Here is a 27,196-nt window from a genome sequence, read left to right as displayed (position 1 = left end):
CAGGTAGGTAGAGCTGGCACTGTTCCTCAAAGGCCACAGGATGGGGCTCCTTCTAATCTCCATTAGCAAAGGCCTTGCACCCTTATCCCCCCCAAGGGGCAGGAAAACCCTGCTGCCTTGTGGGACTTATCCTCTATGCAGAGCAGGGAATACACAAGCTAGGGCTCTGAGAGGTTAGTCAATTTCAGCACAGAGGACACAAGTGCCAGGTGGTCAGCTCAACCCAGGGGCCGATGGAAAAGACCACAATGGGGGAATATATCAGGTCCAGTAGGCCACACACCCAGACCAGCCACTGCTGAGTCAAGTGACTTTTATTCACTTACAAAAAATATATGAAGTAACACTGAACATTTCCTACAGCAAACAGACCACCTCTTCCCTCCGTGAGGCACAACTCCACACATCTACCCCTCTTTCTTCCATCTCACCCCCCTGCAGCCTTCATCCCCACTGGAGGTTGGGTAAGACTGGCCATCCTCCAGGGGGTGGTGCCTGAAGGGATGGGGGAAGGTCCTGTATTGGAGGCCAGCCAGGGGGGTACTGAAAAACCAATGTCTTCTCTGTCAGGGAACTGGGTGAGAGAAAGAAATAGCAGCATTAGGTCAGATCCAGCCAGGATGAGTCATGGTGGTGCTCCCTCTGCCCATCCCCCACCCAGTTATCAGCCTAGTTTTTCAATGGCCACCTGACCTGCCCCCCCCCCCAAGAAATGAACCTTCAGAAGTATTAGGGGTCATAGGGCTGTCTGGGAAGCTAGTAGAAATCTGACACTTGGGAGATTTGAGCCACACAGCAGCAGCTGGTGAACAAAATAAGCAGAGGGGCTACAGGTTACCCATACATCCCTCCAACCTTCCCTGATCAGCCTTTCCAAGGGAAACCCTGGGACTCAGATCAGGAGGCAGCGTGGGAAGAAGAGAGGGCAGAGGGAAGTGTTCTGCTGGGAAAGGGAGCTGGTGGGGAAATGGGAAGACAACAGAGGAATGCAAAGCTGGGACATTTTACAGTGAAGAGCAAGGAATGAAAAAGCAGCATTTATCCCTGTATACACTGCTTTACTGCTCTCCTAGTTCCAACCTATACCCCATCTTCACCGCAATAATCCCGTGCAAGGATCTCTGCGCAAGCAGAGAGGAGCTGCTGAAACGACTGGGTGCTTTATGACAGGCCCCACTGCTGGGTGGGAGATCCTTTCCTGATCTAGCCACTGGGAAATTCACACCCCCTCTCCCTGTTGTATATCAGTTAAGGATGCTGCAGACAAGCAAGGATGGGAAAAGTTAAGCCACTTAATATGACATACTCTTCCACTCACAGCTATATAGCTCATTGCTAGAGCAGTTGTCACATGCCCCAGCCTTGACTCTTCCCCCTAGGCATGCCAGCCTCCAGCACTCCAGGGAGCTGGCTTCCCAAAGCTCTGCAGGAAGGGCGGGAGGGTGTCAGGCTGGTCTGTTTGTTATGGTGGGGGTTTGGGGCCAGCACGTTCTAGAGAGAGAGAGAGACAGACACCACCACTGCAGGCCTGAACGGGTGAAGATCTGCAGTTAACACTAGCAGGCAGCCCCTCTGCCCAAAGCACAGCACTCCCATGCCAGAGCTGAACGCCTCTTGCGCTCCGGAGAGGATAATCAATCATTCTGCACATCAAGGGCCAAAGACAGCTGAGGTGTCACTCCATTATCTCTGGAACAGGGATGCGCTTGGCCCTTTAAGTCTTCAATTGGCAGACAACCTGCCCCCTTTCCAGCAATTCCTCAGTTCAGAACAACTCATTTGTTCTCCAGCATGAGTCCTGACAGCTGCTTTCACTGATTCTCAGGGGCTTCTACTTCTGATCCTCATGTATCTCTTTTTAATTGTTATGCCAGGATGAATGTAATCAAGCTCCTTTACATAATAGTGCTTATCCAGAGAATCGTAGTTCCCCTGCCCCCGTCAGAGCCCAGACCATGTGCTGGAATTGACTATTAACATTTAGTGCATTCATGCAATCTAAGTGGAACAATCATTCAGGGATGGTCTAGATAATACTTAGTCTTGCCATGAGTGCAGGGGACTGGACTAGATGACCTCTGGGGGTCTCCTCCAGTCCTACAATTCTATGATTTGGGTTAATGTTTACATCCCCTTGGTGGAGCTTATTCTGGAGTTTGGATGACACTGCAGATGCTTTCAGCGTCTGGTGGTAACTTTGCTTTTGCTACATTTAGGCCACACAAACGCTGTTCTGCTTTAACTAGGCCAGTATGGCTAATGCCACATGACCCCCTAGTGTGGACGCAGTTATACCAGTGTAAGAGTGCACACAGTGGTACAGCTATACCCACACAGGAAGGGGAATAAACTATAGCGGTATAGGACCCCTTTATCACAATGTAACCACATCTGCTCTAGAGCTTGTACCCATCTAACCATATTGGTTAAAAAAAGTCACCATCCTAACCAAAATGGTTCTATTGGTCCAAGAACTGTGTGGGAGGCAGGCCTTCCGGAAAGGAAGGGTTGCTCAGTGGTTAGGGTGCCAGCCTAAAACTTGGGAAACATGGGTTCAATTCTCTGTATGAACTTGGGCAAGTCACTCAGCCTCTCCGTGCCTCACTTTTCCCATCTGTTCAGTGGTGATATTACAGGGGCATTGGGAAGATAACTACATGCTGATGGGGGCCATATATGTACCTTAGATACAATTATTCATGGATTTCCTTCCACCTCAGTCTCCCTATCCAAAGGATGGCAGAGAACTGCATGGCTCAGGCAATAAGGATCAGATGGGAGCCTCTTGTATAAACACCATCACTTCAAAGCCAAGCCAGCCAGAAGGGAATGGGTGGCTGTTTGGGGGGATTATGTGAGGCAAGCTGGTGGGTCTCCACTCATTTCCCGCAGGATCGGAGGCCCATGGTGTTACCTCAGCCAAGAGGACACAGAGCAAATGGAGACAGAAGCTCAGCTCCCCTTTCCCACCCCCAGGTCATGGACTGAGGCACATCAGCAGGGGATGCTGGAGCTGCTCAGACCATTCAGGAGCACGCTGCTGCCAAGAGCTTTTCCATCATCCCCTGAGCTGCTCTCCCTGGTAGGTGAGATGGAAACAGCCTGTTGGATCCCCTAGTCCCATCTCTTTGCCAATGCAGACTGCTCCCCAAGGCACTTTCTCTACAGTTTAGTCTCATTTTAAAAAGAGCTGGATGGCCTTTACGGACACCAGCAGCCACACAAATCACTAGCTAAATGAAGCAGGCGCTGGAGGGCACGTGTGTTTCAACTCCACGTACCCACCACTGCACTGTCCAACCCTTTCAGAGAATGGGTCACCTCTCTGAGAGTTTCATAGAGTTTAAGGCCAGAAGGGACCACCGGATCATCAAGTCTGACTTCCTGTGTGGCACAGGCCATTACATCTCCCCCAGATACCCCTACACTGAACCCAATGACTTCAGTTAAACCAAAGCATTTCAGTCCACAGGCAGAGAACACGAGAGACCAAGGTGCCACCAATGCCTGAGGCCCCAGCAACGGCAGGGAATTGATGAAGTGAGACGTGCCCAGATGATTCCAGCTAGTGCTCCATGCTCCACACTGCAGAGGAAAGAGAAAGACCCTTCCCAGGATAAGCTAGGGAAATGGGCTACTTGCCCCCTGTTGCCAACGTTCTCGGCCGCCCACACATTAGCTGGGCGAGTCAACGCCCTGTGAAGAATCTGAGAGTGGAAAGTGAAGGCTCCTTCCCAGACAAAACAGAACACAGTTGCTCAGGACAGCAAAATAGCAAGGGCTGCTGAGCATCCTGTGGCTGTTTGTGTGGGTGAGTGTAGCTGGTAGGAGCAGACATTTGCCATGTTGGTCTGAAGGTGAAGCTCTTACATGAATGATATTCAGCTCCTGACTGGCAGATGCACCAGCAGCATCTACTGGAGCAAAGAGGAGCTCAACAAATAAAACACCCAGCATCCCATGCCCCCTGCCTGATTCTAACGACCAGGGAGACAGGGACTAGTTTGTAGCCATTTCACCTGGCACTGCAAAGCTCTGAACAGGACAAACACAAGGGGCGACCGCACTGCATGGGTGCCAAAGTTATTCATTGCAAGCAGGTTCTGCTGAAGGGCTAAGAGCAGCCAAGGGGACAGATGGGATAAAAGGAAAGCAGCACACCTAGAAACCTTCCACAAGGAAGATCATGCCCAGACCAATGCAGAAGGGACAAGAGTAAGCAGAAAAGAACAAAAGAGATCTGGCACCTGACCAAGCAACAGCCAATTAAGCCTGCGGCACAGTCAGGTGAGTAAGACAACGGGCAATGCCAGGCTGTCAGAATGCCATTGGGAGAGGCTGGTTCCATTCCACTGCTAGCAAACCAGAAGGCAGGAGCTGTGCAGGGAGGACAAGCAGAGGGCAGAGAAGCTGTCCCCAAGCTGGGCTCAGCAGTCTGTCCCCAGAACTCGGGTTGTTAATGACACACAGCACTTCAGTGGCATTTTCCAGCCAGAGATCTCCAAGCTCTTTGCAAAGGGGAGTGAAATATCACTAGCTCACATTAGACAGGGAAACTAAGGCAGAGAGAGAGAAAGCAAGGCTGAGATTTTCAAAGCCATGAGTGTGTAAGGGGACTGTTGGCCCCTTACTAAAACTCAGTGGGGTTTTTTGGTTGGCTAGCTCCCGGTACCAAAAGAAAGGGGCAGGGTCTATGGGAAATCAGGATCCTGAGACTGACAGTCCCCAGAAACAATTAGGAGAGGCCAATGCTCCAGGTCAGCCTGACTGACAAGGCGGGCAGGCTAATGAGGGAATCGGGAGGCCAGGAGTCCTGTCCTCTTTGTGAGCTAGAACTGCCTGGAACAGAGTGGAGCCCAGCTAAGGAGAGAGCAGGGCCATACCGGCCAGAGCCAGAGAGAACCAGAGAAGCAGCCGCCCAGGGAGCAGGTCAGTGCTGGGAGCAGAGCCATAGCAGCAAAAGCCACAGAAGCAGCCCAGAGAGCAGATCCATGCTGGGAGCAGAGCTGCAGCAACCAGAGCCAGAGAGTCCGGAGAAGCAGCCCAGGGGGTTGGAGCCAGGTGTGGTGAGCAGCTGGGGAGAGCGAGGGGGACGCTGGACAGTGGGCCCAGCGCAGAGAGACCCCGCCCCCGCCCCAGAGAAGAGGCCCTGCAGGCCAGACCTGGAGGGGGATCATAACCCCAAAGTGGGGGCCGACACTGGGAAGAAGGGTCCTGCCATCTAGAGCCTGAGGGTGTGTGGCCACCACCAGAGCAAGTGTCCGACCCGCGGTATCCCTGCAGCACAGCCAGGGCCTGGGAGGGAGGCCTGGCACATGTGAGTGGCAGACTGAACTTCCCTGACATTCCAGCAACACTGGTTGAGATGTCCTTGAGCCACAGGACGGGCTGATCTTTAGCCTTTCCCATTTTTTCCTTATTTAAATTGATTGCTGTTTCATAAATTGTATTTGCTTGAACTACACCTCTACCCCGATAGAACACGAATTCGGATACAACGCAGTAAAGCAGCGCTCTGGGGGGCGGGGCTGCGCGCTCCGGCGGATCAGCGCATCTGGCTCCAACACGCTGCTCTGAGCGGCATGTTAAGGGTGCCGGGCCGGGGCCGAGGGGTTGGAGAAGGGGCAGAGGGTCTCGGGGGGGCAGTCAGGGGACAGGGGGGCAGTCAGGGATCTCGGGGGGGGCAGTCAGGGGACAGGGGGGCTTAGATGGGGGTGGGGTCTTGGGAGGGGTGGTTGGGGCGGGGGGATCTCTGGAGCGGGTAGTCAGCGGACAAGGAGCGGGGGGGTTGGATGGGTCGGGGTTGGAGAAGGGGCAGAGGGTCTCGGGGGGGCAGTCAGGGGACAGGGGGGCTTAGATGGGGGTGGGGTCTTGGGAGGGGTGGTTGGGGCGGGGGGGTCTCTGGAGCGGGTAGTCAGCGGACAAGGAGCGGGGGGGTTGGATGGGTCGGGGGTTCTGAGGGGTCAGTCAGGGGGCGGGAAGTGACTATTAATAACGGAAATGCTCGAGGCCAAAGCAAGTTCGATATAACGCAGTTTCACCTATAATGCGGTAAGATTTTTTGGCTCCCAAGGACTGCATTATATCAGGGTAGAGGTGTATATGTAATGATCAGTGGGTCAGGGAAGTGTCCAGAGTGCAGAGAGGACCCTCGGAGTGGGGACACCCTAGCCCATGCCCTAAGTGACCACAAGATTGGGAGTCAAGCGCCCCAGGAATCCTGGTCCCAACCTTGTCAGGGTTACGAGGACTCTGCCATACAGGAGAGTGGAAGGGGAGCCCTTGAGGTCAGGCAGACCCCTGGGTAAAGGGAGTGGGAGTGAGGACTCCGATCCTTTCGCTAGCCCATTCCACCAGGGGAGTGTGTACAAGTCAGGAAAGTTCCCCACAACAGCGGAACCCATCCTCAGTTTACAAGTGCATGCATCCCCGCTCTGTGCGTGCTAGTCCAGTTTTGCATAAGCGCGGAGGGAAGACATACACCAAGCGCACGTGCATAGCTTTGAAAACCCAGGCTTTATGTGACTTGCCCAAATGGTCACAGCAACTCACCAGGGGGGTCTCCTGATTCCCGGCTACCAACCTTAATCCACTAGCTTAGTCTGCTCTGACTAACCTCCACGATCTTTAATATTCAAGGAGGCTGGGGTGAAGGATGGGACCATCTTCTGACTGGGGTGGGGGGAACTGCCAGCCTCACATACCTGTTGCTCTGAGCAAAACTCAGCCTCTTTGCTCTCTTCTCCAGCCAGTCCTCGACTGTGCCAGCTGGGACCTCTGCTCCTTCCTCCTTTGGTCTCCTTTCCTCTGTTTGGGGGAGAGAAGGTAGAGAGGGCTCTGTCAGAGCGCCAGCCCGGCAATCCGTTCACTCCATTAAACCCACTGCTCATTATCTGCAACACTTTCCCTGCAGCAGAGTCAACAGTTTCTCCAATACAATCTGGCCCCTCCTCCCCACTGGCCACCTGCATCTGGATGCTTGGCTTCGCCATGGCCAGGGGCATACCCAGGAGCATCCATTGCCAGACACATGCCCAGCCATGGAGACTGACATGCCCAGCTATTTAGAGAGTGTGACAGCCTCCGCATCTGGGAGGGTGTCAATGTCCTCTCCTGCAGCACTTGTCCTCTGCTGACCCGCAGCCCTGACAGATTTCCAAGGACCTGTCTAGCCAGTTGGCAAGGAAGTAACCAGACACCTCAGCCCTCGCTAGCTGGCTGCAATGGGAGCATTTGTATCAGTTGATGCAGTTAGCAAACTGAGGGGTGTAAAAGGTTCAGAGTTCTTGGGGAATTTGTTGCTCAACACATCACAATCCCAAACACTCGGGGGGGGGGGGGGGGGGCGGGGCAGGCCAGAGACAGAGGGATTGCTGGATCAATGGTCAGTCTAGTCCAGCAGCCGGACTCTGACCAGGGCCAGCAGCAGATATTTCAAAGCATAGCACAATTTTGGGGGGGGTTGGAGAAAGATGGCTAACCTTCCTTAACCTCTGCTCAGCCAGCCAAGAAGAGGAGGGGGTGAAAGTGACTGTTACCTTTGCACTCTCTTGATCCCTTGGGCTGCCAAGAGCCTGTTCAGCCCCAGCATAAGACAGCAGCCTCAAGATTGTTCTAGCTTACGCCATTCTGATAATAGCTCCCTAGGCACTGTTCTGCCAGCTGGAGGTTGCCAGAGTACAATGGTTACACCCTTTCCTGTGGCACGCGCCCTATGCCCAGAGAGCATGAGTACGGAGCCAGCTAGCATGGCTCTGAGAATGCCCCACACTGGGGGAATCCCCAGCTGCCCCGTTAGGGCAGCTTTCTGCCCCCAGAACAGCATGAAGGGGCCATGGCATGGGCCAGGATCTAATCCTCCATGCTGACATTAACAACACAATCACACCCTGACAGCGGGCAAGGCAGAGACAACCTGCTAGATGCTCACAGCTCCGGGAGTCTGCAGCCTAGGTTAAAGTTTCCAGCTGATGGAACTGGGAGTGCAGCTTTAAAAAACACTCAGGTTTCAGAGTAACAGCCGTGTTAGTCTGTATTCGCAAAAAGAAAAGGAGGACTTGTGGCACCTTAGAGACGAACCAATTTATCTGAGCATAAGCTCTTGTGAGCTACAGCTCACTTCATCGGATGCATCCAGATCCACTGAACGTGTGAATGCAGGCTGAGCTGTAGCTCACAAAAGCTTATGCTCAGATAAATTTGTTCGTCTCTAAGGTGTCACAAGTCCTCCTTTTCTTTTTAAAAGACTCAGGAATTAACAAAAGGAAACAAAAACATCCAGTCCTGTCTCGCCTTTCTGGCGGTGGCCAGTAGTGTTTCTTGTGGTACAGAAGCACCAAGACTAAGCTACAATGGACATAAAGGACAGACAGAAAGACCCTGGGAGCTCTCTAGCTTCCTGAGAAACACAGCCTGTGCCACCCCTTGGCCCCTTCCGCAAGATGCCTGCTCAGCATCAAGACATCCTACGTTATGCTTTTAAGCAAAACATTATACATTTCCAGACAGGGTGTGAAACTAGTATCACGCCAGCTGAGTGAAGAATCGCTCCATCCTAATGGTGGCAACCAATTATTCATCTGCCTGCTGAAATTTAATGAGGACAATGTGCTGCACAGTGAGCAGCTGGAGAGGGATAATTTCCCATACCCGGAATTTGCAGCCTTTGCTAAGGGGGATTGGTTTCATCCCACTGGCTGTGTGTCACTCTAAATGCAGCAATGAGGATCTTTGCTGGAGAGCTTCATTAATGACCTGGAGGATGGCGTGGATTGCACCCTCAGCAAGTTTGCAGATGACACTAAACTGGGAGGAGAGGTAGATACGCTGGAGGGGAGGGATAGGATACAGAGGGACCTAGACAAATTGGAGGATTGGGCCAAAAGAAATCCGACGAGCTTCAACAAGGACAAGTGCAGAGTCCTGCACTTAGGAAAGAAGAATCCCATGCACCGCTACAGACTAGGGACCGAATGGCTCGGCAGCAGTTCTGCAGAGAAGGACCTAGGGGTGACAGTGGACGAGAAGCTGGATATGAGTCAACAGTGTGCCCTTTTGCCAAGAAGGCTAACAGCATTTTGGGATGTATAAGTAGGGGCATTGCCCACAGATCAAGGGACATGATCGTTCCCCTCTATTCAACATGGGTGAGGCCTCATCTGGAGTACTGTGTCCAGTTTTGGGCCCCACACTACAAGAAGGATGTGAAAAAATTGGAAAATGTCCAACGGAGGGCAACAAAAATGATTAGGGGACTGGAACACATGACTTATGAGGAAAGGCTGAGGAAACTGGGATTGTTTATTCTGCGGAAGAGAAGAATAAGGAGGGATTTGATAGCTGCTTTCAACTACCTGAACGGGGGTTCCAAAGAGGATGGATCTAGACTATTCTCAGCGGTGGCAGATGACTGAATGAGGAGTAATGGTCTCAAGTTGCTGCGGGGGAGGTTTAGGATGGATATTAGGAAAAACTTTTTCACTAGGAGGGTGGTGAAGCACTGGAATGCGTTACCTAGGGAGGTGGTGGAATCTCCTTCCTTTGAGGTTTTTAAGGTCAGGCTTGACAAAGCCCTGGCTGGGATGATTTAGTTGGGGATTGGTCCTGCTTTGAGCAGGGGGTTGGACTAGATGACCTCCTGAGGTCCTTTCCAACCCTGATACTCTATGATTCAATGTTCTTCTGCTGTTCTCCCCAGAGAGTGGGGAAGGATCTCCTATTTAGAATGGCCACCCAGAATGTTCCCAAACCAAAGGCTTGATCAGAAGGGGTGCACAGGGGAGGTAGAAATGATAGTTCAGTATACAGGGCACTGGACGGGGACTCAGGAGCCCTGCGTTCAGTTCCTGGCTCAGCCAATGACGCACCAGACATTTATGGGCAAGTTCTTTAGTCTCAGTTTCCCCATCTGTAGAATGGGTATAACACTTCCTACTTAGATGAATCTACCAGTGATTGTGCAGTGCTTGGATACATGGTGATGAGGGTAACAGAAATACTTAGACAGTTTTCTCTCCTGCATCTGCCTTGTGCTGGGATTGCCTTTCTACCCCACTTCTTCTATTCAACAATGCTTTTCAGAGCAGCCAGGAGAGTGGCCTCTGTCAAAGCTGCTCTACTATTCAGCCAGCAGGGGGCACTCATGGAATAAACTGCCCCAAAGCATCTCCATGACTTCAGCTCTGCTGAGTCAGAATGGGAGCAGGGGGACTCCGCAGAGCCACGGAGCCAGAGTCTGCTCTCCGTTACCCCACAATAAATCCAGACTAACTCACTGGCTACTCCAGATCTACACGGGTTTAAGTGAGATGAGACTCTGGCCCCTGGTGTTCACATTAAAACATCCAGCTAGCTACATGTTCAACAACATGAGTTTCTGCGCCAAGGTGCTCTGATTCTCAGACACCCACATACAGGCAGCAGGGATCAGACACATTTAGCTCTGTCCTTCTCTCTGCACTCCTGTCAAATCCAAGCCTCTAAACCAACTTTCCTGTGCAGCCTTCCCCTCCCCAATCCCGTGTTGCCTGGGACAATCGTAGGTGCCAGTGCATTTGGGATGCTCCCAAAAATTGAGGTGGATTTGCCAGAATCTACAGTTTAAGCTTGAGAGGCAAGGTTCTGAGCCCATCTGCCTCAGTGATAAAAATGCATGTACCAAGCACACAGCCAAGTGGACAGCGGCAATGACAGCAAGACTGGGGGGTTCGGTTAAGAGCCTAATGACAACCAATTAAAGAGTGGCTGTAGTGAGTAAAGTGCCTCTCTAACGACGCTATGAGGGGATTCCAGATTTAGCTTCTCTCTCCATGTGGCTTCCAGATCAGGTTTGTTCAGTTGGGGAAAGAGGAGGAATAGATCTAACTATCAGCTTTTGACTCGCACAGTGACAGCGTTGCAAAGCTTATCTGGGATCAGAGAGTCAAGCTGGGTTTTCTCAACATCTGACATCAGCATCTGTTACAAAGAGAGATAAGCCAGAAAAAATGACATGTTTCAGAGTAGCAGCCGTGTTAGTCTGTATTCACAAAAAGAAAAGGAGGACTTGTGGCACCTTAGAGACTAAAATTTATTTGAGCTATCGGATGCACTCAGTGGAAAACACAGTGGAGAGACTATTTTCCACTGAATGCATCCAATGAAGTGAGCTGTAGCTCACAAAAGCTTATGCTCAAATAAATTTGTTAGTCTCTAAGTTGCCACAAGTCCTCCTTTTCTTTTTCCGTAAAAAATGGTTACTCACCTTTGTAACTGTTATTCTTGGAGATGTGTTGCTCATATCCATTCCAATTAGGTGTGTGCGTGCCGCGTGCACGGCCGTCGGAGAATTTTTACCCTAGCAACACCCGGTGGGTTGGCTGTGGAGCCCCCTGGAGTGGCACCTTCATGGCGCTGGACACATACCCCAGCCGACCCAGCGCCTCCTCAGTTCCTTCTTGCCGGCTACTCCGACAGAGGGGAAGGAGGGCAGGTTTGGAATGGATATGAGCAACAACTCGAAGAACAATAGCTACAAAGGTGAGTAACCGTCTTTTCCTCTTTGAGTGCTTGCTCATATCGATTCCAAATAGGTGACTCCCAAGCCTTACCTAGGCGGTGGGGTTGGAGTGAAGTACCGTGGATTGCAGGACCGCTCTACGAAATGCCACATTGTCTCTGGCGTGCCAGACGATGGCATAGTGCCAAGCAAAAGTGCACACTGAGGACCAAGTAGCAGCTCTGTAGATCTCCTGGATCGGCACCTGGGCCAGGAAAGCTGCCGACGAGGCCTGGGCCCTTGTGGAGAGAGCAGTGAGGGGTGGGGTTGGAACACCGGATGCAGGATGTGATCCATGAAGAGACCCACTGGGTCGTCTTCCTGAATGGCTTTGTGCGCTCAATGTAGAAGGCAAGGGCCTTACGGACATCGAGGGAGTGTAGCCACTGCTCCTGGCAACTGGTGTGCAGTTTTGGGTACAAAACTGGGAGAAAAATGTCCTGGCTGATATGGAAGGCTGACAGCACCTTGGGAAGAAAAGCTGGGTGAGGCCGAAGCTGCACCTTATCTTTATGGAAGATTGTGTAAGGTGGTTCTGAGGTAAAGACTCTGAGCCGGAGACGCCGCACCAACGTGATAGCGACACAGAAAGCCATGTTCCAGGAGACAGAGGAGGGAGCAGGTGGCCAGCGGCTCAAACGGAGGCCCCGTGAGTCTGGAGAGGACCAGGTTAAGGTCCGATGTGGGAACTGGCTGTTGAACCTGGGGACAGAGATGGTCCAGGCCCTGGAGAAACCTACCAACCATGGAATTGGCGAAGACAGATTGGCCATTTGCACCCGGGTGAAAAGCCGAGATGGCTGCAAGGTGAACCCTGACAGACGAAGCCGCCAGGCCCTGCTGTTTTAGGTCCATGAAATACTCTAAAATGAGCGGCACGGGCGCCTGGGGGTGGGGAGGCGTGTTGCGCTGAAAACTGCTTCCACTCAGCCTCATATATGGCCCGAGTGGAGGCCTTCCTGCTGCCCATCAGTACTTGTTGTACAGACTCCTAACAGAAAAGCTCTGAAGGGTTCAGCCACGCAGCATCCACGCTGTGAGGTGGAGAGATCGCAGGTCAGGATGGCAGAGGCGACCGGGACCCGGAGTAATCAGGCTGGGAAGAGGCGGCAATGGGACTGGAGCGTCCACAGAGAGCTCCAACAGCACAGTGAACCAATGCTGTCTGGGCCACGCTGGAGCCAGCAGAATCACTCACACCCTGTCCCTGTGCACTTTGAGCAGGACCCTGTGCACAAGGGGGAATAGGGGAAAGCGTAAAATAGTCAACTCGTCCACAGGAGTAGTCTGTGAGAGAGCCCGGGTCGTAGCCTTGGAAGGAGCAGAACACCAAGCATTTCCGATTGCTGCGGGAGGGAAACGGGTGGACCTGGGGAAACCCCCACCTTCAGAAGATGGGGTGGATGACATCTGGTTGAAGCGATCACAGGTGGGAGCAGAAGGACCTGCTCAGGTGGTCTGCCAGCATGTTCTAGACCCTGGGTAGAAAGGACACCACCAGGTGAATGGAGTGGGCTATGCAGAATTCCCACAGTCAAATGGCCTCCTGACAGAGGGGGAAGGAACGGGTCCCCCCTTGCTTGTTGATGTAGAACGTGGCCATGGTTTATCTGTGTTAACTGCCACACAACACCCCTGCAGCTGCTCCTGGAAAGCTTGACAGGCAAGGCGTACCACCATCAGTTCCCGGATGTTGATATGAAGGGAGAGCGCAGACAGAGGCCATAGGCCCTGCATCTGAATGTCCCCAACGTGGGCGCCCCTTCCCAAGGCTGACACATCCGTGACCAGGGACAAGGAAGGTTGTGGGCTGTGAAAGCGGACTCCTTTGCATACCACCTGGAGATCTAGCCACCAGCGGAGGGAAGCCAGTACCCGCTCCAGGACGGTGACCACCAAGCTCAGGCTGTCAACCTGGGCGATAGACTGATGCTAGCCAGGCTTGTAACAGGCGGAGTCGAAATCTGGCGTTCCTGGTCACGTATGTGCAGGAAGCCATGTGGCCAAGAAGACTCGGGCAACTTCTTGCCAACGAGGTTGGGAAGCTCTGAAGGCTCCGGACAAGGCCCACTATAGCCTGGAAACAAGCATCTGGCAGGAGGGCTCACGCCTGCATGGAGTCCAGAACCACCCCGATGAATTCTGTTCTCTGGGTCAGTTCCAGGGTCGACTTCACCATGTTGAGGAGAAGGCCCAACCAAAGAAATGAGCCCATGACCAAGCAGAGATGGGACTGCACCTGTTCTCTGGCGTGTCCCCGGATAAACCAGTTGTCGAGGTAAGGGTATACCTGCACCCACCATTGACGAAGGGAGGCCACCACGACCAACATGCATACATTTGGTGAACAGTCAGGGGGCCGTGGAGAGACCAAAGGGGAGGGCCATGAACTGATAGCGTTCGCAGTTGACCGTAAAGCGGAGGAAGTGTCTGTGCGCCGGATGAATCGCTACGTGGAAATAAGAGTCCTTCATGTCGAGGGCGGCGTACCAGTCTCCAGGATCCAGGGAAGGTATAATGGTGCCCAAGGAGACCATGTGGACCTTCAACTTTACCATGAACTTGTTGAATCCGCGCAGGTCCAGAATGGGCCGAAGCCCCCCATTTGCCTTGGGGATTAGGAAGTATCAGGAGTAAAACCCCCTGCTTCTTAGCTCCCTCCGGACCTCCTCGATCGCCTCCATGGCGAGGAGCATCTGCACCTCCTGAATAAGGAGCTGCTCGTGAGAAGGGTCCCTGAAGAGGGATGGGGAAGGAGGGCTGGGAGGAATAAAACTGGAGAGAGTATCCCATTTCCATCATGCGGAGGACGCAGCGGTCCACGGTTATCTGAGACCAAGCACAGTGGAAATGGGATAAACAATTCAAGGAAGGTGGGGTAGGATCCTGAATGAGGTCCGGTACATCGTCCTCAGGCATCCCTTCAAAAAGCCTGTTTTGAGCCCAAAGAAGGCTTGGAGAGGCCCTGGCCTTGCCCAGATGGGGGGTTGGAGGGCTTCCTCCTGCCATTACGTCCCCACCTCCTACAAAAGTCCTGCCTTGGCCAAGGAGGAGGATAGGAAGGTTGTTGTGGCTGCTGGGGTTTGAAGGGTTTCCTCTGGGTAGCCAGTGTGTGCATGCCCAGGGACTTCATTGTCGCCCTTGAATCCTTAAGGCTATAGAGCCTTGAGTCGGTCTTTTCTGAGAACAGGCCCTCTCCATCAAAAGGGAGGTCCCGCAGTGTTTGCTGAAGCTCTGGTGGCAGGCCAGAGGCTTGCAGCCAGGAGATCTGCCTCATCTGAATCCCTGAGGACAAAAAGTACATGCAGCGGAGGCCTGCAGCGAGGTCCATGCCACTGTTTTGCCCTCATCCACCAAAGCCCTAAATTCCTCTCTGGACTCAGGAGATACTAACTCCTTAAACTTCAGCATGGAGTTCCAGGTGTTAAAATTGCAATGACTCAGGAGTGCCTGCTGATTAGCGATTCTGAGCTGAAGTCCCCCCAAAGAATAAACTTTGCGCCCAAACAAATCAGGGCCCTTGCGTCCTTTGATTTGGGCACTGGGGCCTGCTGGCCATGCTGTTCTTTAAAATGGATGTAAAGGGAATTCTTTACTGGGACAGATACACAGACCCTATGGAACTCTCTAGCTTCCTGACAAACACAGCCTTGTGCTACCCAGTGCCGCCATGCAGGGCCGTCCTAAATCCTGGCCTGGCCTCCGCACTCCTGAAAGGCTATGCTGACTACTCCACATGGCTGATACACTTGGTTAACTGGAGTCTGTTCCCACCTGACCCCTAGCATCAACACCACTTTACCCTGTCTCTGAAACTCTCCCGACATCTGGCTCCATTTTCCAAGCCCAGCTACAGTATCTGACCCCGATGTCCCAAGCCTGTGAATCCTGCCGGCTGACTGCATGCCATGCAGCTGTGCTCTCCAACCAGATCCCACCTCTCTTCCACTGTGCCCTTCATTCACAGCCTTAAAAACCATCGCTTCAAGTTGCAGTGGGGGAGGTTTAGATTGGATATTAGGAAAAACTTTTTCACTAAGAGGGTGGTGAAACACTGGAATGCGTTACCTAGGGAGGTGGTAGAATCTCCTTCCTTGGAGGTTTTTAAGGTCAGGCTTGACAAAGCCCTGGCTGGGATGATTTAACTGGGAATTGGTCCTGCTTTGAGCAGGGGGTTGGACTAGATGACCTTCTGGGGTCCCTTCCAACCCTGATATTCTAGGATTCTATGATTCTATGATCTCCAGAGATTCCCTGTCAGCCCTTGTCAGATTAAACCACCCTGGGTCTCTCATCACAGCACAAACCAGCTCACATGGCCAGCCTTTACTCACAAGAGGATTTCCACTGACATGACTGAGACTGCTCCCAGGAGCAAGAGGAGCATATAGCCCTGAAGCCAGGCATTTATACTGCACTCCTCCAAGTGGTGCCAAGTCTAGATAAGAGCCCTGCCTGTCTCTAGCCATCTATGCTGCTCGCTCCTTGCAGTGGAATAGCTTTAATTCAAGGATTAGGTTTGTAAAGCCAAGGGCAAGAGTTCCAAGGAGTCCCCCTAGCCGGTCAATTCAATTCCCCACTTTCATCCAATCGATAATCAACAACAAATGTACTTGGCACTCAGCCCTGCCAGATCCTCTCCTCCCCCCTGTGGCTCCACTCAGGGCAGCTGTTGCCATGGGCAGTGCATGAACCGCTGGCTGGGGGAGGCTAGCCCTCAGCCCCACCCCTTCCACACCCCCCTGCTGGAGACCAGAGCCCCCCTACCCCACAGCTGCCGGCCCCAGGCTAGCCCCCTCAGCCCTGGAGCGCCGGGAGGCCACTGCACAGGGGGACTGGAGCTGCCGCCTTCACATGCAGAGTGGGAAGTGGGGGGGGAGGGGGGAAGAGGGCCAGGCCTAGGGGCAGAGCTGGGCAGGGCCATGTCTGGCTGTTTGGGGAGGCACAGCCTCCCCCAGTCTATGGTATCCACCACCCATGGTGGTTGCTTTCCCTGCTGCTATAAATAACTTTAAATGGCTGGAGTTTTACAGCTTCTTTCAGATGAACTGACTTCCTGACCACCCAGAGATGCAGGAGCAGAGAGAAAAGGAGGCGAGATGGCAAGATGGGCACTGCTTTTTTTTAGGGGGGAGGAGGGGGGTAGCAACTGTGGCTGGCTCTCTCCATGCCCCACATGGCTCCTGTGGAGGGATTTTTACTGACTGCCAATGATTCACAGAGAAGCCTTGGGTATATGCAGCCTGACTCAGCCACAGCCAGGCCTCTCCCTTCCACTCTTTCAAATCTAGAGCAAAGGCCAGGGGTCCCAAGAATCCCACCCTAATTAGCAGCCCCCCACTTGCCAACTTGAGGCCGTTCCCTGCTGGACTGTTATCAATGCGATATTCGACCTCTCCTGGAAGCCTGGGCAAGTGACTGGCTTGGAGGAAGTCAACAATGCTTGACCCTCGGGTTCTTAGCCAGGGGAGGTCATGATCCCCAGGACGGGTTGCAGCCGCCCTCCCTCTCTTCAGGGCTAGATGGGATGGGGATCATCTAGGATCACAGCATGGAAAAGCCATGGCCTCCCCCAAGACTGGCCAACAGGAGCAGCCCCCCAGCATCTTCTTTCTAATCCCCTACCCCATCCCAAACTCCACTCTCCCAGAAGCAGAAACCCTAAATCCAGGTCCCTGTGCATGCTCCATAGAGGAGCCAGCTAACCTTAGCCAACCTTTCCCGGGGTTTGGAGGGGAGGGGCTGGGGGGAACCACAAAAGTTTGAGAGTTTGGGGGGATGTGATGCACTGGTGCCCCCTGCTGGTGACAACTCATATAGCTGGCTAACAAGGCCCTCTCCCAGCCAAGCTGCAGAGAACCCATATGGCCCAGAAAACCACCTTCCCAAGCCCATTACTGGGCGATAGCTCTGAAGAGTAACACACACAGGTCTCTCCCTGTGCCAGGAAATCAGGGAAAGAATCCATATACAAAGTGGCCCCATCGCCAGTAATGTTACAGGCTCGGATGGTGAGGAGGGGCTGGCAGCACAGGTCTGCACTGATCATTCCATGCAGCTGCCCAGTCCCACAGGCTGTCATTGCACAATTGCTCCTCTGTGCCCCCTTGTGCCCCAGCAACACTCTAAAGCCAGGGTTCACGGTCCTTCTCACATATCACTTGACAGTTTCTTGTTCCATCCTCCCTCCTCCCAATATTCACCTTGTACCTGTGCGTTCAGCTTCTCCAGATCCTCCTCAGTCATGTGAGAGAATCTGCAGTTGAACCCAAAGTCACACTGCCCTGGAACAAGACCCAAATGCAGGCAGTTAGAGCAGGGCTCACTCCAAATAGCATAGGAACAGGCAACGTCTCCCCCATGCATCTGCACAAACAGCCTCCAGCCTTCCCTTTTTTACTCTTGGGGGAATTCTGCACCACTGCGCATGCGCAGAATTAATGTCCCCCACTGATTTCTTTGCTTCTCCGCAGAAAACTGACTTTCTGACAGGGAAGCAAAGGGAAGCCACAAGAGTGGTCATGCAACCCGCCCGAACAGTATGCTTTGGGTGCCCAGCGCAGCCGGCAGAGAGGTAAATCACTGTGGGGCAGGGAGCGGGACTGGGGAAGACCCTGCTGGTGGCTCCTACCCTGCACCAGGCTCAGCTGCTCGTCTGGATGGCCTGGGGAGGATGGGACCTCCTCTTCCCCTACACAGCATCCCAGGTCTGAGTCAGACCCATCCCCAGATTTCTCTCCAGGCTGCAGGAAGGTCTGCAAACTCCCCCCCACCCTGGGCCCACTGTTCCTCAGCTGCAGGGGAAGGGATCATTGTACGGGGAGCTGCTCCTCCAGCTGCCAAACCCTCATGCATCCAGACCCCCTCATACCCAGACCTTTCTGCCGAGCCTCACCCCCATCCAGAACCCCCCTGCCGAGCCCCACTCCCTCTGCACTTGGACCATCCCAACGAGTCACCCGGATCTCCACCCCACTTATCCCCAACCAGCTGCACCTGGATCCCCAACCTCACTGAGCCCCAGACCCCTAGCATCTGGACCCCCCACCATGCCCAGATGGCACTGCTGAGCTCTAGCCCCGCCCCGCTAAGCTCTAACCACCTTCACCTGGACCCCCTGGCAGAGTCCCATTACCATTACACCCAGAACCCCCCAACAAACCCCTGAGCATCCAGATCCCCTCTGCATCTGGATCCCGCACTGAGCTGTCCACATCCAGATTGCCCTACACAGAACCCTCTCAACCCACACCTGGATCCCTCCACACTTGGATCCTGGCCTTGCTGAGCCTGCCTGCCTACACCTGGTGCACCTGGCACAGAGGAGCAGGGGCCCTGGGATGTTTCTGGGGCCGGCCTGGTCCTTTCACTGGGTCAGGGTTGGGTGTAGCCTCATGGCTGAGTCTGCGTCCTGGGGGGAGCTGCAGAGTGATCTCCCACCTCGGTGCAGCCAGTGGCCTGTGCTCCCCAATGCCATGCTGGAGCCTCCACACTTATTTGACAAATAAAATTTGCAGAATTTTAAAATACTGTGCACAGAATTTCTATTTTTTTGCCACAGAATGCCGTCAGGAGTAAAACTTTTTACATGCGTGTGCACATGGGGGTCCACACAGGCACACCCCGCAGCTCCATGCCATACTCTGTTAGGCTCAACTTCCCGGCCAACCTAGAGCAGCACTGACCTGGCTAGCAGAGAGATTTTTTGAGCTAGCACACCCTAGTTATCACTGTATGGAAAGACACCATGCAAAAACGTAACCTGTTTGCAGAAACTTCCTGCAGGGCTTCTTGCTCTGCTCCTCCAGCAAGACAGCAGCAGCATCTGCGGAAGGAAAGGAATGAGAGAGATGGGAATGAGCAGAGCCATCTCACCCGAAAACCATGCACATCAACCACCTGGTGAAAGGTCATCTTGCATAAGGGCCTGCAGCCCACCAGAATCACATGCACGTCAGCTGCCCGGTGAGCAGCCCTTTCACAGTGAGCAACAGCCATGGAAAGCTCATTATAAGACAACTGATGACTAACACATTCCTTGTCTGCAGGCTCCTCCCTTGCATCTCACTGGCTTTGGAAGATCTTGTTTTCTTTCTGCTACATGCTTCCTCCCCAGCTACACAGCAGAAAATCAAGCATGAGGCCAGAGCAAAGATAGTCTGTAAAGCTCATGGGACAGAGACAGACTCTGGTTCAAACTGGTGCGCAGCAGTTCTAGAAGCTGGGCCCCCAGCACTTCATGCTGGGCATCCAGGGGACACCACGGGAAAAGTGGCCCTTAACGACTATTGAGATTGTGCCAAAAGAAACCCCTAGCAGTGAATGAGCCCGGAGAGCCAAGCTGAGCCCTGGTCGAGGCAACTCCCTCAGATTTTAACGTAAACTGTAGCTACTAATGCCCGGGCTATATTCAGTCTGGAGACAGGAGTCCTTGATAGCCAAAAGGAAGGTGACCCCTGTAAATCAGGATTGGGCTGGGTCACTGGGACAGCAGCATGAGATAGGGCTGGGAACGAACAAAGCAGTAAGGCTATTTGGTAGCTTGCCCTGGCAGGACCCCGGTGGACCTTCCAAGCTCAGCAATAGTCATCTAAACTTCCACAACCCAAACCGAACTAGGCAAACTTCCTGCCCAGCCCAAGCCCATCAGCGCCATGCTGTGCCTGACCCAGCAACAAGGGTGATTTATCCGACTGAGGCAGTCTCTAACTCCTGGCCCATGGGAGCCCCAGCAAAGGCCGTGTGATTTCCCCAAGACACAAGGGCATCTCTGGGGCTGCAGCTGCATCTTCCACCACAACTACACACCCGCGTCTGCCTCTTCTGTCCAAACCCTCAGTGCCACCCTCCCGCATGGCCACGGAACCCCCATATACACAAATCAGCACCTTTTCTCCCCATCACACATCCCTGCCTCCCCCAGCTCCCAATTCTGTTCACAGTAGCCCTCTGGGGTTTCACAAACCACCTAACTCCAGCACTCTCTCTCTACACCCCTCATCCAGCACACGCCTCCTCTCTCAGCCTCGCCACTGTTGGTGCAAGAGCCCTCCCCTTTGCACTTCTACCATCTGGAGAAGACTTCCTGGTTCTTTCCATCTCATTTCAAATCTCACCGGACACCCAGGATTCTTCCCAGTGTGATACTGCTGCCTCAGAAATAATTTGCCAGTCATACCACCAAGTCTGGGAGGCGTCCTGTGACACACTGGCATGAATGATGCTGGATACAGATTACTGATGCTGATCCAGCCTCATTTACTGACTACCTCCCATGACCACCCTCCTGAGAGAAGGTTCAACTCGGTTGGCAGGACCCACCTCGGAACAGGTCATACCAGGCCTTCTTGGCCCTCAGGTGCTGTACCCCGTTCAGGTGCTTCTTCCTGTTGTGCAGATTGTCTTGAAAGGATCGGTCGCAGTAGTCACAGAAATACCTCTTCCCCATTTATCCTCCACTGGGTGGAGCAGGGTCAGTGCTGCCTGGAAAACAGCATCAGATAGATGTCAGTGCTGTGCAGTGTTCATTCCCAGGGAAACCCTTACAGCTACTGCTCCCGAAGGACAAGGATGTGTACCCGCTGGAGGTGTACACTTGAGAGGGACAGAGAGGAAGGGGTGAGACAGGCTAATTTAAACTAATGCATGCAAGACATGGCAGCTCTGAGTCTAGTGGCCTAATGGACAATGCTCAGCACTGCTGCATGGGAGGCTCCCTTCCATGGTGTCTTGCTCCCTAAGCAGTGGGAGGCTGGCTAAACACACCTCCTTCCCATGGCTGTAACCAGGGCAGGGTGAGCGGGGCAACTGCCAAGGTGCAAATCTGCAGGGGCAGAAAAATAATGAAAAAAAACCGAGCAGGGGGAGCAAACAGGCTTGCTCACACCGGGCACTGAACTGCCTCCTCACAGCACTGCTCCTACCCTTAGGATTCTCTGCTGTGAGGAGTCCAGATCGTCCAAGCAGCAATGCCAGAGAACCTCCACAAGCTGCCCAGCAGCCCCGGTGTGGTGAAGCGGTTACCCCTGGGGAGCTGGAATGATCCCAGGAATTAGCCCGTGCTGGCACTGCCTAGTCCAGTGTTGATCTAGCTAGAGTTTAATGCTGCCTTACAACATGCAGGATTAGTCTCTCCCCATCCTTTTCTCCTCCTTCCAGACCACAAATTTATCCCCCCAAATGATTTCATTCCTAGACCTTCAGAAGTTGAAGCAAGAGGGATTCTCCCTTCCACTGCACCTCCTGTGCAGTTGTCCTGGAAGCAAGTAAGGATCATATAAAACCCCTAGCCTGCTGGGAGAGAATTTCCCTGGCACAGACACTGCACTGAACTACCATATATAACCTGATGCTGCCCAGCCCCTCTCCCTCACATGCCCTGGCACGGGGGAAAGGCTGGTGGAGGGTAGGGGCATGTCAAATGAGTCTCCGTAGCACTGAACACTACAGGGATGTTATGCTATGATCCATTGGCAAGATCTAAAAATTATAACAGGAACTGACTGCTCTAATTTATGCTGGGGCCACATCAGTCCCCAGAGCAGGCCAAAATTCCGACGGTGCAAAGATGGCTTACACTACCTGTACCCCATCTCCCGCTGCACTGTGCCTGCTGGAAGCGCAGTACAGAATCTCAACCAGAAGCAGCTGTACACTCCCTCTCTTGGAACATGATGGACACCTTACAAATGCCTAAAATGGACAGATCGGTAGATAGACTCTGAAAATGCCTACACAGCTTCAGAAACGTTGATGACCAAGTCTCTGAAAAGCGTGGCACAGAAATTAGCACAAGAAATAAAGACTTAAAAACAAAAGATGGCCAGGACCAGAGCCCCCAGAAGGTTTTCCAGAGTCAGCAGGAACAATGCCATCAACAGGTGATCCCTTTGAGGGAAGGCTGGGCATTGGTGCTCGAACAGATCCTGCCAAGCCTTCATGTCTGCCAGCCACAGGGGCACCTCAAGGGCAAAACAAATCACTGCTACAAAGTCAATCTATCGGCCTCTCAGAGCCTGAGAAAGGAACCCTGTCTGTTTCATTCACTTCCAGTGAAAGATTCTTCAATGCCTGTGCCAGCCACTGCACAGATACAAGGGACTGGAGGAATCACACACTAATAAACCCCCACCTCAAGGCAAGAGGATCAGACGCACTGAATATAAATGCCTCTTTGTGGATCACCCTTTGTTCTCTAGGTACATGATGGATGGTAAAATACAAGGATAAGAATAAGCCAGATGGGATTGGTCTGTGTCTCTCCCTCTCAGGTTCTGATTACCCTACTGGGAAACCAACTATGCTATCTAGAATGATGGCTAAGTCTAGCTCTTGCTAGTAAAGTGCTACCATGGCTTGGATGGCCATGAGTTGCAACCCTGGTGAGCTCTTAAGCTCTGCAAGGGTGAAGCCTGAAGCTCTGCTCTGCAGTCCTGGAAGACACAACCCATCTTCAGTTAATCCCCGTTTACCTACCATTTGTCACCCTCTTCTACCTAACGCAATACAAACTTTTGTAGCCAACTGTGGAATCTGGCACTAGGCATATCTCAGCAGCCAGACAGCTTCTGGGATCTGTAGGGGAAAGTTCTTACAGTTTTTCACCACATAAAGGGTCACTCAAGGATTTTATTGTTGTTTTTAAGTTTCTGTGTTCAGAGCCCTCGGACATCTGATTCCAGAAGATATGCCAGCAGCTGACATTCACCCAAACTAGATTCCACCCCCCTGCTTCTGCACTCTATTTTTACTCCAATTTGCTCAAAACCAGATCTCAGATCAGGGAAAATGAGCTTGATTTCTGCAATGGATCCACACACAAAACATCCATGGAGCTCAGTGCAAATTTTATGTCCAGAAAACATTAAAGCATCTGACCCTGGGAAAATTAATTTAAAGCTTTACTTTTCTTTATTTGCATTTTTCATCATTCTGGCCCCATAACTACAGAAACTAATTCCCAAAATAAACAGCAGCAGCAAAGAGTGAGAACTTTTGTAAATTTCAGCAAATGCTACTTTCTACAAACCTTACATCCCTTGTGGTACTGGCTCCTGAATTCTTGTATCAAATCAAACTATGGGGAAAAAATGTAATAAAGACCTATTAGAGGCTTACCAGATACTCGATAATAATGGGGGCGGGGGGAGACAACAAAATGTTTTTTTACAAGGAGCAAGATCAATAAATATTTTTGTCTTCTTAATAAAATTTCAATTACAACAGTTATTTGTTTGGATTTTAACAATCCTCTGTAGTGCTGCAATCCAGACTCTTCAGCACAGGCCTACTGCCTGGGAATCAAAGTGAAAATGACTAGAACCAAAAGTGATATTGACTAAGCTATTTCCACTCTCCCTACTGAATGAAGCATAGATACAAAATAAACAGTATTACTGGTTAAAAGTACAAATAGAAAGAATTCCCTCAGTTTTAATAATCTTGGTTGTTATTAAGCATTGTAATAATTAATAACAATATTAATTCTGCTTAATATTTTTTAACCTGGCTTTTCTCCTTTAATGTAATATTTGCAATTGGATCTATGCAAAGTGGACCCCTAGATCTCTGTGGAGCCACCACACCAACATCAAGGAGCCTAAACAGGTGCAGAGGTCCATCTGCCTTAACCCCATTATAAAATAATATTGTTCCAGTTTAAAATCTTTTCAGAGCAACTTTTTCAAAAAGCAATAGCACAATCCAATGAGTGCAGCGATTGGCATACCCACATGTGCTGGGTGGTTGAAAAGATCCAAGGTACATTGCATAATCTCACACCCTTCCTCTCTAAGGGGAGTTTCACTGATTTCATTTACAGGTGCATGCAATCCAAGGACGGGGAAGGAGATGCAGAAGAGAACATGTGTCTGATTTGTTTTCATCTGGGTGTAACGGAATTTTTGTGCTGGACTCTGAAAATTGCTTCTGGGCCTCCCTCTCAATTTCCTGCTTCCTCATAATCAGGCTCAGGGCCATTTCAGCCACCTTGGGTAGGGTATCTAGGCAGACATGAAGTCAATTAAAGCCAAATATCAAGCTTATGAGACCCAGCTGCCAATATAAATATGTTCAGATCTCTATAGTAACAAGTGAAACCAGTGGAGTCTGCCAGCATCTCTCCACGCTGAAAAGAGGAGAGATTCTGATCTCACTTACACCAGTGCAAATCCAGAATAACTCCACCAATTTCAATGGATTTAGTCAGGAGTCACACCAGCATAACTGTGATCAAAATCCAGCCAAGTGGGAATAGCTTATAGGTTTATTAGGAAAATTGCCTTAACAGAAGTGATGCTCAGCAGGTACCACTGAAAAATCGTGGCCGAGTTTTCAAAGCCATCGAATAGATAGGTACACCTAATTCCCATGATAATTAATGGGAACTGGGTGTCCAAACCTCTTGGGCAACTTTCCAGCTTTTCTCCATGTCTCTGACACGGACAGAAGCCTTGGTCCACACAAGAAACCTCCACTGATCTCAACAGAAACTATGCACAATATCAAGGAAAGTAAATGGCTCTGCAGCCAGGACTCCATTTCTGGGTTGCTGACACGACTGAAACACAGAAAAAATGTCAGTTTTTAAGATTCATTTTAAAATTCAATTTAGATACTCATTAAATAGAAACCCTGGGAGAGAGGGGGAGGTTTTAAAGGGAATTTTCCCCTCTTCCTTTTAGTTTGCTTGAATGTAGCCCCAGATACCCCTCCCCCATACACTTCTAAACCCAGATTTACCTCTGTCCTGCTGAGGTTTGAATTGATGGGGGTAATGTGTAACTGCTCCCCTTTTTAAAATGAACCATTCTGATATAAATAAGCAGAGGGCAAATGGGAACTTGGAACTTATTCCAAGCAACTTCACCCTCCTTGTGCAATCACTGAAGTAAATGGCAGAACTTCCAGTGATTTAAAGTAGACGCAGCACCAGGCCGCAAAATTAATGTTTTTCTTGGGCCTTCTACCAGAAGTCTCTGCTCTTGAACGATAACGACTCTTACTTTCACATGTGATCGATAAAAAAATAGCTGCGTACGTGTGCACAACCCCCCCCCCCCAATATATGAAATCTAACACGCCTCCCTCGTGGTCCCTTCTAACCCTAGGCGTCTATTTCCAGAAGCCAATGTTCTTTCCTCACGGATTTCTCTCAGCTCTGCTCATCACCCATTGCAATCCAGTGTCATGATCTGTGGTGCTGTTTCATGTGGAATTCAAGACTCTTTCTATCGGTATGACGATCACCAAGAATGCCTGTTGTGTTGTGTAAAACACAATATGCAGATGGTCTATATAAACTTGTGCTGAAAATGTCAGTATTACTGATCTCGGGTGCAATCTGGGCTGCCCAATTCAAGACAGCTTGGCCCTGTCAGAGATGCTGTACACACTTACAGCTTCCATCGACATCCAGTTGCAGTTGTGGGCACCCAACACTTCCAAAATAGCCTCAAGCCCCCACTGTCGCAAGCCGAGCCCTACACACTGAAGCCGCTAAACCCAGAGGCTGTTCTTTGTCTGGCTGCAGGTTTCATTACTCCTCCCCACGTAAGACGTACTTTAGGTCCTGCTAACATTATAAAGACCTGTTTTGTATTAAACGTATTCAAATCCCCAGCATGTCCACCTTCCCTCTGTGTGGTCACTGGGCCTGACCCACCGCTACTCGCACAGCCCTTCACGCCAGCCCGGTGCGGGGCCGAGAGAGCCCCAGCCGGATGCGCGCCGTCGTGCGCTGGCCTTGACGGGGGATCGGGCCCGCCCGCCAGGAGAGGGGGCCCGCCTGGGGGCGCAGAGCTTGAGGGGGGCCCCACCTGGGGAGGCGGCCGGCCTGCTGGGGGGGCACCTGGGGGCCCAGAGCTCGAGGGGGCCCACCTGGGGGGGGGCGGCCCACCCTTGGGCCCCTGGGGGGGCGCAGAGCTCGAGGGGGGCCCACCTGGGGAGGCGGCCGGCCTGCTGGGGGGGCACCTGGGGGCCCAGAGCTCGAGGGGGCCCACCTGGGGGGGGGCGGCCGGCCTGCTGGGGGGGCACCTGGGGGCCCAGAGCTCGAGGGGGCCCACCTGGGGGGGGGCGGCCGGCCTGCTGGGGGGGCACCTGGGGGCCCAGAGCTCGAGGGGGCCCACCTGGGGGGGGGCGGCCCACCCTTGGGCCCCTGGGGGGGCGCAGAGCTCGAGGGGGGCCCACCTGGGGGGGGCGGCCGGCCTGCTGGGGGGGCACCTGGGGGCCCAGAGCTCGAGGGGGCCCACCTGGGGGGGGCGGCGTACTGGGGGGGTCACCTGGGGGCGCAGAGCTCGACGGGGCGGTAATGGTGCTTCCGGCCCCCCGCCGGGGGGGCGCAGAGCTCGAGGTGGGGCCCACCGGGGGGGGCGGCCTGCTGGGGGGGCACCTGGGGGCGCAGAGCTCGAGGGGGCGTGGGGGGGGATAGGCCTCCAGCCAGGCCGCCCTGCGATGGGCCAGGAGCCGCCGCCGCCCGCGCTCCCCGGGGCCTGCTGCCCCGACCCGCCCCCGGCCGCTCACCCAGCCCGAGCCCCGGCACCGCCCTCGGCGCGCACCCGCGCGGCCTGCTGGGGCTTGTCGTTTTTTACCGCCACCAGCGAGCGTCCGGCGCCCGCCTTCGAGCGAAGGGACTACATCTCCCAGAGGTCTCCTCGCTGAGGG

At 52.7% G+C, this 27,196-nt stretch overlaps 1 protein-coding gene across 7 annotated transcripts; it reads right to left on the bottom strand.

Annotated features, from left to right (window-relative positions):
- Positions 1 to 299: 299 nt before the first annotated feature.
- On the bottom strand, positions 300 to 27,045 carry ZMAT5 (zinc finger matrin-type 5). Of its 7 annotated transcripts, none has more exons than XM_073313087.2 (8): positions 26,815 to 27,036; positions 25,934 to 26,108; positions 23,565 to 23,612; positions 20,858 to 21,019; positions 19,299 to 19,361; positions 17,740 to 17,820; positions 6,705 to 6,807; positions 300 to 574 (listed from the first exon to the last, which is right to left on the bottom strand). In XM_073313087.2, exons 4-8 carry the CDS (start codon positions 20,982 to 20,984, stop codon positions 445 to 447), a joined length of 504 nt encoding a protein of 167 aa, XP_073169188.1. In that variant the 5' UTR covers positions 20,985 to 21,019; positions 23,565 to 23,612; positions 25,934 to 26,108; positions 26,815 to 27,036; the 3' UTR covers positions 300 to 444. The 7 variants fall into 7 exon arrangements, 6 of the variants coding, with proteins under 6 accessions (XP_073169188.1, XP_073169187.1, XP_073169190.1 ...); XM_073313086.2 differs by having other exon boundaries at positions 25,934 to 26,105; XM_073313089.2 differs by lacking the exon at positions 20,858 to 21,019 and having other exon boundaries at positions 17,740 to 17,815; positions 25,934 to 26,105; positions 26,815 to 27,038.
- Between the last annotated feature and the right edge of the window lie 151 nt (positions 27,046 to 27,196).

Source organism: Lepidochelys kempii, chromosome 15, assembly GCF_965140285.1.
Source record: "Lepidochelys kempii isolate rLepKem1 chromosome 15, rLepKem1.hap1, whole genome shotgun sequence".
In the NCBI taxonomy this organism is placed as follows: Eukaryota; Metazoa; Chordata; order Testudines; family Cheloniidae; genus Lepidochelys; species Lepidochelys kempii.
The sequence above is the reverse complement of the archived record's forward strand: the minus strand, read 5'-3'. Positions and strand labels throughout refer to the sequence as shown.